The sequence below is a fragment of the Nicotiana tabacum genome, chromosome 24 (genome assembly GCF_000715075.1).
Source record: "Nicotiana tabacum cultivar K326 chromosome 24, ASM71507v2, whole genome shotgun sequence".
Lineage (NCBI taxonomy): Eukaryota > Viridiplantae > Streptophyta > Magnoliopsida > Solanales > Solanaceae > Nicotiana > Nicotiana tabacum.
The window spans coordinates 24,960,954-24,972,878 of NC_134103.1; the positions used below are offsets into that span (position 1 = coordinate 24,960,954).

The 11,925-nt window shown below is 36.7% G+C and overlaps 1 protein-coding gene across 1 annotated transcript; it reads left to right on the forward strand.

The window, feature by feature from the left end:
• The first annotated feature begins 2,191 nt into the window (after positions 1–2,191).
• Positions 2,192–4,825, forward strand: LOC107809937 (small ribosomal subunit protein uS4y). The gene is made up of 3 exons (XM_016634643.2): positions 2,192–2,344; positions 2,934–3,315; positions 4,362–4,825. Exons 1-3 carry the CDS (start codon positions 2,317–2,319, stop codon positions 4,543–4,545), a joined length of 594 nt encoding a protein of 197 aa, XP_016490129.2. The 5' UTR covers positions 2,192–2,316; the 3' UTR covers positions 4,546–4,825.
• The last annotated feature ends 7,100 nt before the right edge of the window (positions 4,826–11,925 follow it).

Below are 11,925 nucleotides of genomic sequence, written 5' to 3' on the forward strand. Positions count from 1 at the left end.
TTTATTTGTTTTTTCTTCTGGATTAGGTTGCATAACTTTTTCAACTCCCTAAAGCTAAAGGGAGTTGAACATTTTAGGAGGGACAATTAGCTTAAAAGGCTGCAATTGAAACTTGTTGAGACAAAAGGAATAACATGAGCATGAGGGTAACTTAGTCATTTAATGAATAACCGAAATCTTTTACTAAGTGGTTAGCCACTGTTAGATTTAAGAGATGGTCTGTATTGTGTATATATACATTTTGTAAAGTGATTATTATGCAGAGCTTTTCATTCTCTCATTCCCTGGGTTCCTCTCACTAAATCTGTAAGTTCTTGCAAAACTGGACACCAAGTTTCCAAGGACCAAATGGACGGATAATTATCTCAAGCTATCTGCCTCTAACGTTACAATTAAAAAATGAGCAATTCATCATTGTTTGTGCTAATTCATCATTTTTAGGAACTTAGATTTTTTCTTTAATTTTTATTTTATGAATCATATATGTTTTTTAATAATAATTATATTATTTTAAAAATTATTTATTCATTGATATGGGGACACTCCAAAGCACGTACTCAAAGACTAGTTATATTGAAAATACAAGTCCCTTAACGAAATGTCATTAGTCTTTCTTACCATTTAAAATTCGAGTTCACACTGGGACATAATTTAATTCCTTTCATGTTATTTTTCCTAATATTTAGTGCCTTGAAATTAACAAAGTAATATTTTATTTATTAATTTTTTTTTAATTTAAACTATGTCAAAAGTTTTATGTCCTGTAAAGAATAGTTAGTCGTAGAAAGTATTTTTATGCAATGTCAAATCTTCATCGACTTGACAAACAAGAGGTATTATTTGCATAGAATGTTTTACATTTTTAACGAAACGCGACCGTTAAATGCCATACAAATTAGAATATGAAATCGGTTGTGGGTATTCCACATGACTTTAACAGATGAACACACACACAAAAAAAAGATTAAAAGAAGAAAAACCAAAATAAAATGAAACATTCTTTACAAGAAAACCAAACTTACCGCATACACTAGAGATTGCATAATATTACAACTATGTCGATGAAGTAACCAAAACAGTAGAAAGAAACATACACCAGCTAATTAATAGCCTGTTTGGCCAAGTTTCTCCAATCCTATAAGTATTTTTTTTTTCAAAAAAAATATTTTTCTTCAAAGTTGAAGTATTTGAACAAGCTTTTGAAAGAAAAAAAATGCTTTTGAGGAGGAGGAGAAGCAGGAAAAAATTAGCTTATCTCCAAAAACACTTTTTTGAAAAGCACTCTTGAGAAAAATATACTTAGAAACCGTTTTTAAAAGCTTGGTCAAACACTAATTGCTGCTTAGAAGTGCTTTTCAAATTAATTAGCCAAACACAAACTGCTTCACATCAAAAGTACTTTTGGAAAAAAACACTTCTCAAAATAAGCTGATTTTTGCAGCTTGGCCAAACGAGATATAAATAATATACCACTGTTTATTATATCAAGTTCATATATGTGAATTCACAAATTAAGAGTACAAGTAATTAAAATAACATTAACTAATTATACATCTAATTTATATTTTTATCTTAAACAAATGATTTTAAAAACTATGTGTTTTCAAATTTATTTTTCCATACAAATTTTATAATCACTAAACTAATTCTTTTTTCTTTAGTTTTTATCTATAACTCAATCACATTATTTTTAAAATTATTTGTTTAATCAATGGAAGACACGCGCTTTACGCGTACCGTAAGACTAGTATATAACTATATATAATAAAGATAGCACCAATATCAGCCCGTTTTTGCTAAATAAGTGAACAATTGAACAACATATGCATATTTAGTTCATGGGGGCTAAACTTGTAAACAATTTAACAAGATAAATAGAATGGAGATATCAAGTTTAGGTCGTCACGACTAAACTTATTCTTTCCCCAAAGGTAGATAGAATGAAGATATTACATGTCTGAAATAGTTCAGAAGTGGGTAGTCGTCCAAATATTTTCAAAAACTGGTTACAAGATAAATAGCTGTGTCCAAATAGGGTACCCCGTGAACATTTTACCCTTAAACGAGACTATTTGTACAAATCTCCAAGTAATTTCTCATTTGGGCCAATGCTTTCATCCGCTACACACACAATTGGGCCGAAAATTTTAAATCCAAACTAGAACCCATTTAAGTTGGGCTCTGAGGGACAATTTATAAGGCAACCGAAGAACTTCATTAAATCAAACCCTAGTGTCTCTCTAACCCTATCAGTTTCTTCTTTCACTTTCAGCAGGTACGTAGCCGATCTGAAGACGGCGCCGTCGACCGGTAAACATGGTACACGTCGCATTTTACCGCAACTGTAAGTTTCCTTAATCTCATTGTACATTTCCTATTATTAAGTTCTGTATTTGTCAAAAGCTCTTTTAGTTTTCTAGAAATTTGTATATCAATGATAAATGGGAGAAGATTTAGTGTTAGAAACCCCTAGTTTGAGTTAAAATATAAATTAATGAGTATTGGAATAAATCAGCTCCAAATGGAGCTGAGTGGATCAAACTTATGTTAGGGTTTGAGTAGTCATTACTGTAACTTCATGGTAATGCTGAGATTAGTTTGAATATAAGCAAAGCTAAAGTCTGTTCTGATAGTATTATGGCCTGATCTCAGTTGATTAACCTGCGACTGTATTAATATCTTTTGTATTATATGTTCCATCTTTTTAAAATTTTAAGCCTATTTGATGACAATGTCGGATAGGCTAGTGGGAAGAAACATCCATGTTGGGGGTTTAAGTCGCCAAGGGAAATCTATAAATAGCTCCTCTTTTTTTTTTTTGGGCGGGGGGGGGGGGGGAGTTTTGGGGGGATTGGGCAGACGTTACTGGTATATCACAAACGCAAAAAGGGGTTTTAAGCCTATGTTGATTTGCGACTTTGGTGTGTAATCAGATGGGAAGACCTTTAAGAAACCTCGACGTCCCTTTGAGAAGGAGAGATTGGATGCAGAGTTGAAGCTCGTTGGAGAGTATGGACTGAGGTGCAAGAGGGAGCTGTGGAGAGTCCAGTATGCTTTGAGCCGTATCAGGAATGCTGCAAGAATGCTTCTGACCCTTGATGAGAAAGATCCACGTCGTATTTTTGAAGGTGAAGCACTCTTGAGGAGGATGAACAGGTATGGTTTGTTGGATGAGAGCCAGAACAAACTCGATTATGTCTTGTCACTCACTGTTGAGAACTTCCTTGAGCGTCGTCTGCAAACCCTTGTTTTCAAGACTGGCATGGCTAAGTCGATCCACCATGCTAGAGTACTCATTAGGCAAAGGCATATCAGGTAAAAATAGCTTGTCTCTTTTAGTCACAAATTTCAAATAAGTAAGCTGTTCTTTTGCCCTGACTTTTGAGGTGTTTGCTAGAATTGCATGTTTTTCAGTTTAAATTTTGTTGAAAGACGTTTAGCACTTGTGTCTGATTTAGAATTACTACTTTGGCAGAAGTGCTTAGTAGATAGTTTGTCCTCCTTGTATTCTTGGCTTTTGTAAAGTATTTTTAGAAGCCCTATGGGTTGGTCAGGCTCATGCAATGCTGATGTCAATGAGGAATCCCTTCTAAAAAAATAAAATAAAGAGAAGTCTCATATTCTCACTGATATTTCTCAATAATAGAATAGGAATTTCCAGTGAAAATTGCAGAACAAGAATACTTGTTAGCAAGTAATTCTGTGATCTTCTGTCAATAGACAAAGTTGAGCAATATTAACACAGTGAGCTCTTTGTACTGCTAGTTTTCCAATATTGAATCTTGGTTGAACATTAAACTGTGTTTGCAAACTAGGATGTCATTTTGGTAAGGATTTGTTTAATCTTTTCACTTTGCTTTATAGGTCCTATTTAATCGTTTCATTTATAATCTTCATAGATGTGTTTTAGAGCTCTAAATTGCTAGGTTTCTATGAGCCAAATGTTTATTTGGACATTTCACTTGTTATAAGACCTCCATAGTTCGCAGAAAGATGGTAGAGGTGTATTTTATTGAATTGTTGGCTAAGCGTGGTGATAGATTAAAGGATCTTTGGAAGCTTGGGGGTAGCCCATATTTTTCTTAGCAGTACATATCAGATTCACACTTGGCAAAGATCATTCTTTGGGGTGTCCCCCCCCCCCCCTCCCTTTCCCTACCAATCTCCCAAAACCCCATGGACTCATTGATGTGCACACAAGTAAACAAAAAACTCCCTTTCCCTACCAATCTCCCAAAACCCCATGGACTCATAGTTTGTATATTTGACTAATTAGTTGTGCATTATGTGAACTATTTGTTTTTTGTTTACTTGTGTGCACATCAATGAAGTTAACCAGACTAACATTAACTGCATTGCAGAGTTGGAAGGCAAGTGGTGAATGTTCCTTCGTTTATGGTCAGAGTGGACTCTCAGAAGCACATTGACTTCTCCCTAACCAGTCCTTTTGGTGGCGGACGCCCTGGAAGAGTGAAGAGAAAGAACCAAAAGGCTGCTGCCAAGAAGGCTTCAGGTGGTGATGGTGACGAGGAGGATGAAGAATAAGCATTTGCACTAGAACCAAAAGGAAGCCGACGGTGATGGAGCTTGTGTTCGTTTTTAGTTACCCATGTAGTGCTTCCTTACATTCCTTTCTTCGATATTGTGTACCTTCATATGTTAGAAAGTAATGTTCTTAGCAGAGATTGGGAGAATGTTTTGAAGTTTGGATTTTGCACTGATGGTTAGAGTTTTGACAATTTGTTTTTGAACCAGACGATGTGTTATTTAAGTGGTAGAAGCGAGTCCAGCAAGATATATTGCCTAGCTTCAACCCTTTTCTTTAGATAGACCATTAAATATTTTTACTGAGTTTGCATGTTATTTTACTTTGTTGTAGAAACTGTCAGATCTGGAAGTCTGGACTATCTTCTTGGTCCATCTTTTGGTTTCTGGCAAACATTCTTCAGTCACCTGATAAATCTAGTGGTTTTTGAAATATAAGTTAGCCTTGTTGTTGGAGGTAATAGAGTTATAGATGTTCATTCTTGTCTTAGTATTAAATCTTTATAATATGGACGCTAATATGAAAGGTTTATCGTTCTTTTCCCCTTTTAACGAGACAAATGCTAAATAATCTAGTGCATTGAATTATTATGAAGTTTATTGGGTTTACCCTATCTTGGTTTTCCTGGATGGAATTTTCATAAACCACTATAATTTAGAATGTAGTAGCTATAATTTATCTAATTATCATTCGTAACTATTATTAAATTGTTATTGGTTTGTATCACTTGTATTCAAACGTGCAATTAATACAACTTGTGTCAATTGTATTCATTGCGCATAGTGTATCAACTGTATTCATTCGTGCAACGAATACAATATGTATCAATTATAACCAATGCGAAATGTAAGGGTGTATACAATGGATACAACTTGTATTGACTGTATACATGGGTGTATACAAAGTATACAACATATATCGATTGTATTTGTTCGCGCAACGAACACAACAAAGACGAAATACAGAAAAATAAAATGTTCTTGTTGAGAGTCAAACTCAAGACCTTCGCTAATTAAACAAGCGCTCTAACCAACTGAGTTACAAGAGCTTATTGTTCTCTTGTTTCAGTTCAAAACAATTAATCTCTTATTTCATGGATTTGCTATAAGATTCAAATATAGCTATGAATGGTAAATTTGGTGAAAGTATAGGTACGAATAGTAAATACAGTGTACATGTTTGACGTATCACGTAAGTTTCCTAGATCAACTCTTAAGGGTGGCTTGGTTACAAGGATAAGGGATATCTCCGAACAAAATGTGTGATTATTAATCTCATGTTTCTTGGGATTTAGTTTCGAAATAAGTAATTTCGAGATTAACTATACCATAATTGTAAATCAATATTCTTTTTATACCACATTCAATATAGAATAACCATTCAGGTATTGTCCGAGATAAAATAATTTAGTGACAAAAATGTCCTTCTCCAAAACGTTTTCTCCCGAAGTTCTTTAAGAAGGCAGATAAAAGATTATTCGAGTTTATCTATTGTAAAACCAAACACGCGTTTTATATTATATATCACATACATTTTTTTTTAATTCAATGAACGAAACATCTACCAAGAAAAGTATCTTAACTACTCGGAAAATTGAGAACGAAGGATGTCCTACTCAGATGGGGCATGAGGCTTGATGGTGATTGTGTTCTGTGCAAGTCCCAACATGAAACTTCTCTACACTTATTCTTTTGAGTGCATTTTTTCAAGAATTTTCTGGCAAATATATTGGGATGGCTGAAATGGCAAAACAAAAAAATATTATGCCATGTGAATCAGAGTGGAGCAAGAAGGAGGACCTCTCAAGGAACATTACTTAAAGCCTGATTTGCTTTTGTAGTGTATGACATTTGGATCGAAAGGAATACTCTAAGTATTTCAAAATAGAGATACAAAAATAGAGACAATCTGAAAAACCTCTATGTGCATTAGAGTTAGGGGTAACAGGAAGTTGTTTGAGTTTATTTGTTCTTTGTAGGAGTTGTAGATAAGGTTGTTGGTGTCATAGGATAGTCATGGGAATAGTAACCTGGTAGGTTGCCTTTGTTTTGTATAGATTATCCGTTATTAATAATATTATTTTAATTGTCAAAAAAAAATATCTTCACTAGTTAATTGCTTCACTATTTAACTCGATATTATAATACCCACATTATAATTCTGATATAACTTTTGGGATAATTATCAATATCTCTTTCTATCGAAACGAGATTAGGAGGATGCCAGTCATCTTAGAAATCAATTGTAAAAGAAATTAAGAGTGCTTAGTGCTTGGTCCCAGATAGCAGCTCCTGCTCCTGATAAACTGCTCAGCTAGGTATGATCGCAGACAGACACGTCAGGAATAACATGCTGATGACTCCCAAAAGTTCTTATAGACGGAATCTTTTGACACCTCGATATAGGCTCCTCAAATCCTGGGGTTGAAGAAGTTCCCAAGGGTTTACAAACTAAATGACTCCTTAGAACGCAAAAATGTCAGAGATCAACTAAAGGGTAATGACCATCTAGCAAAATGAGCTTAATGTTAAATCAGATTGCCGAATGTATATATCTTATCCGAAAATAATTCTTGTGATTCCAAATTTAAGTTTCCAAATTGTTGATAAAGATAGTGAAGATAAGAAGAATTTTAGAACAGTTTTTTTTTACTTGGGTTGATGAGCAGCAAGAAGTGGTAGGCTCTAAGTATATAGTTTGATTCTTAAGCTATATGAGCCGGAGAATATTTTATATGTCTAAACTTCACAATTATTATATGAATTTGACCTGAGATTCCAATTTTCAGGAATGAGAATCGAATGTGAGAGAAATCAAAAAGAAAAATATTATATATGCAAGTTAATTCCGGAGACTGCACATCCATGTTCTTCACAATTAATTTGTTCGAGTATTATCAAAATCAGATTCTAAATTAAGACTGCAAAATATAAAAAAAGTTGCTGATGAATTCATTTAGCCTTTAAAATGTAAATAATAATTTTCCCATAAGATATAAAATTACAAATATCAATATACTAAGAGAGCTCATTAATAAACTGAAAAAGTTTAAATATTAAGCAGAAGTCCACTAGAGAGAGATGATGAAAGATTTTGAGGGGGGGAGGGGGTTGTTCGGGCTGAGGAAAATGGAAGAGGGAGGGGAGTATTTATTTATTTTAAATAAATGAAAGAGATGAATTTGGGGTTGGGATTGGGGGTTTGAGGGGATTTGGGGGGGAGGGTGGGTATTTAGCTGGAGAAGACGAAGGAATACGGGAAAGGGGGTCTTTGATCGGACAATACCGAACATCAAAGGTTGCTGGGGAGGGTGTGTGTTGTGAATACAAACACATTGGCAGGTAACAAGGGATTTAGTTGGAGAAGACGAAGAAAAACGGGAAGAGGGGTCTTTGATTGGACAATACCGAACGTCAAAGGTTGCTGCGGAGGGAGGGTGTTGTGAATACAAACACATTGGCAGGTAACAGGGGATTTAGTTGGAGAAAACGAAGGAATACGAGAAGAGGGGTCTTTGATCGGACAATACCGAACGTCAAAGGTTGCTGGGGAGGGGGTGTGTTGTGAATACAAACACATTGGCAGGTAACATGGGATTTAGTTGGAGAAGACGAAGGAATACGGGAAGAGGGGTCTTTGATCGGACAATACCGAACGTCAAAGGTTGCTGGGGAGGGTGTGTGTTGTGAATACAAACACATTGGCAGGTAATAGGGGATTTAGTTGGAGAAGACGAAGGAATACAGAAAGAGGGGTCTTTGATCGGACAATACCGAACATCAAAGGTTGCTGGGGAGGGTGTGTGTTGTGAATACAAACACATTGGCAGGTAATAGGGGATTTAGTTGGAGAAGACGAAGGAATACAGAAAGAGGGGTCTTTGATCGGACAATACCGAACGTTAAAGGTTGCTGAGGAGGGGGTGTGTTATGAATACAAACACATTGGCAGGTAACAAGGGATTTAGTTGGAGAAGACGAAGGAATACAGAAAGAGGGGTCTTTGATCGGACAATACTGAACGTCAAAGGTTGCTGCGGAGGGTGTGTGTTGTGAATACAAACACATTGGCAGCTAACGGGGAGGATGCCACAAGTGACCATCACATGGATCTGCCACGTAGGAGTTCTAGAATAGTAATTTTTCATGTTAAACTTAGGGATTACGTTTGGAAAGGAGGGGCACGTAAGTAAAATGAAAGAGTTTGTTAGAAAGATAAAAAGCAACAGTAATGCGACATTGCGAGGCAGGCAAAAATGTTATGAGTGGTTTCTCATTTTCTCATATCCTTTCTTCTGTTTCCTCATCCCCTTCTTCTATATATCTTAGCTACTTTTCTTTATGCACTTTCATTTGTAATTCATCAATTTGACTGTTACAAGTTGTTGTCCAAATTATAATTGCCCTCTAGTTAATTAATATCAATTGTGAGTTTGGTTACTATTTCATTGAGTAATAGTTGTCATCACATAATGATTATTGCAATGGATTTTGTCACTTGTCTTCCAAGTTCAAAGGGGAAGTCTACAATCATGACAATAATTGATCGTTTATCCAAATATGGGCACTTTATTCCATTGCCATCTACATTCTCTACTTAGCTGGTTGCAGAAGCTTTTGTCGTTGGCGTAATTCGGCTTCATGGTCCACCAAGAACTATTGTAACTGATAGAGACCCCAGGTTCTTGCACTCTTTCTCGCAAGAACTTAATCGCTTACAGGGATCTACTTTGGCTATAAGTACTGCCTATCATCGCCAATCGGATGGGTAGTCTAAAGCTCTAAATAAATGTGTAGAGTAGTACCTCCGCTGCTATGTTGATGATGTACCTTCATAATGGTTAGCTATGCTTATGTGGGCCAAATTTTGGTACAACACTGCCTTCCAAACATCAGAGGCTTCGGTGGAGTTTGGGGACAGGGAGCAGTCACTCTTCGTCACAAGCCAGCTTCGGTGGAGTTTGGTAGATTTTGCGGAGAGAATCCAGAGGCTTGGTTATTTCAAGCGGAGCGCTACTTTGATCATTATGAAATTGCGGATGATGAGAAGCTTACTATTGCATCATCTTACCTCGACGACGATGCCTTAGAATGGTATTGATGGTTGTACCGGAATAAGCAATTAGCGGGTTGGGAGCACTTTGCAGAGAAGGTACATATTCGTTTCCTACCTAAGGGGCTCGAATCTGCTGAAGGATGATTTGCCAAGCTTCAGCAAGTCACCACTGTGTCGGAGTTATAGCACCGCTTTAAAAAGATAGCAAACGAGACTACTGACATCTCTGATCGGCTCTTGTTACGTCTTTTTGTTTCTAGGCTGCGTAATGATATTAAGAGTTTTGCTTTAGCCCATCAGCCCACTAGATTTGAGGATGTTGTAAATTTAGCCCATATTCATGAGCAACGTATCCTAGCTGAAAAAGGACCAACTCGACCTGCATCTTCCAATAGAACACTGCCTCTTTTACCCAACCCTAACACAGCCCCAAATAATATTTCCTCCACCTCCATCGGCCCTTCCAATTCACCACCGCAAACCCGCAAACCCCTTGACCGTTTATCCCATGCTGAGCTCCAAAGTCGGCGAGAGCGAGGTCTTTATTATTACTGTGAGCAAAAATATCCAGCAGGTCACAAGTGTAAATCGCCTCCTCAACTATTGTTCCTTACTAATGAGCAGATATGGTTTTATTTATGTCGGAACCCTTCATCTCCGATAAAGTATTGACGGATGAACTGCAATGTTTAGAGATACAAGAGCAATCTAATATCTCGTATCATGCTCTAACTGGCGGTCATTCCCCATCTACACTTCTATTCACTGGGCATATTAATGGCTCCTCTGTTCAGTTCTTATTGGATGGGGGGAGTACCCATAATTTCGTCCAGCCGTGAGCCGCAAAGTACTTATAACTGTCTGTTGAGACAATTTCCAATGTCGCGGTTATAGTGGGCAGCGACCATAGACTTAGGTGTGAAGGAGTGGCAAGGCAGATCACCCTTTTAATTCAAGGGAGCACGGTGGTAGAAGATTTATGTATTACCATTCGAGGGTTCTGATATGGTATTAGGGCTATCATGGCTCGCCAAATTAGGCCTCGTACTCACTAATTACGCCACCAGGGAATTTGAGTTCAATTGGAATGGGTGTCGAGTGAAGTGGCAAGGAGAACCCTCTATTGATATTCAATCGATACAGCTACATAGCTTGCGGGGGATGGCTGCCACCGATGCTATTTCTTCATTCTTTCGTCTGGAAATGCTTTGTGGGGAGGTAGCATCCGTGGAGGAACCTGCGGCAGAGGTGGTTGTTATAATTCTGCATTGCTGTAATAAACAATTAAACTTTCTGAAAAAATAAAACAGAAAGTTAGTAATAATTTTTTAACAAAATAGATTCTGAAAAAAAATAGTATAAGAATAAATCGAGCCCACTGAATACACAGTGTGTCCTTAAGGAAATTATTTCCCTTAAGTACTTGAGGTGCTGGAATATATTCTCCCAGGATAGAATGATTTAACTCACCGGAGTGTTGGTACCAAAACATCGGTGAACAGCGAGCCACTCGAAGGCTGTAAAACACACTGGAATTTTTGTGCAGAAGAAGAAGAAGAAGATCAGAAAATTTCGTCAGGAAAGATTCTGGGATTCAAACTCTATTTATAGAGTTGCTGGCATTGTTTCTGAAAAGGTTTGCAACCTTTCAGAAACAGCCATGGCTGTTGGAACAGGGTTGTTTGAAATATTGCGGGAAAATGTATTTAAAATAATTCGGGAAAGAAAACAAGCCTGACCGAACTGAGTCGCGGGTCATGGGTTATTCCGGATTAAATTTTTCGTTAATTATTTAATTAATTAATTAAATAATTAAAAGGAATTTTGTCCAAAAAGATTAATCAATCAATCTTTGACCAAATCCGAAGTCGAAGCCGAGCCGAGCGAGCGACGACGACGACGGCGCGAGGCTTGCCTTCTTCTTAACTCTTTAAGAACTAGAAGAAGAGCAATTATATATATACCCATCAAAAGCCTTTTCTTTCTCCGATATGGGACAATGTCCCTTTGCCAAGGAAAACTCAAATATTTTATTTTTTCTCCATTTCTCATTCACCCTCTTTAAGCTACACAAGCTTCAAATCTCAACAATCCCCCACATGAATGGGGAATGGCTAAAAAATAAAGGAATGCATGGATGCGTGTGTGTTTTACATGCAAGAATTAATTGCATCTGGATAAGTAGGTTTCCCTTTGAACTTTCTGTAGTGAACTTATATCGGATATACTCGGTCAATCAATAGATTTGATATCTTTGAACCGTCGAGCTTTGTTGTATACCTAGACAACATAAGTCATACAATCAATCCTTAACCATCTATGGT

Excerpts from the sequence above, each read along its gene's own strand:
- LOC107809937 (XM_016634643.2), top strand. The coding sequence starts at position 2,317 with ATGGTACACGTCGCATTTTACCGCAACT. Across the intron at positions 2,345-2,933 it reads CGTCGCATTTTACCGCAACT|ATGGGAAGACCTTTAAGAAA; the intron begins GTAAGTTTCCTT and ends GTGTGTAATCAG. Across the intron at positions 3,316-4,361 it reads ATTAGGCAAAGGCATATCAG|AGTTGGAAGGCAAGTGGTGA; the intron begins GTAAAAATAGCT and ends ACTGCATTGCAG.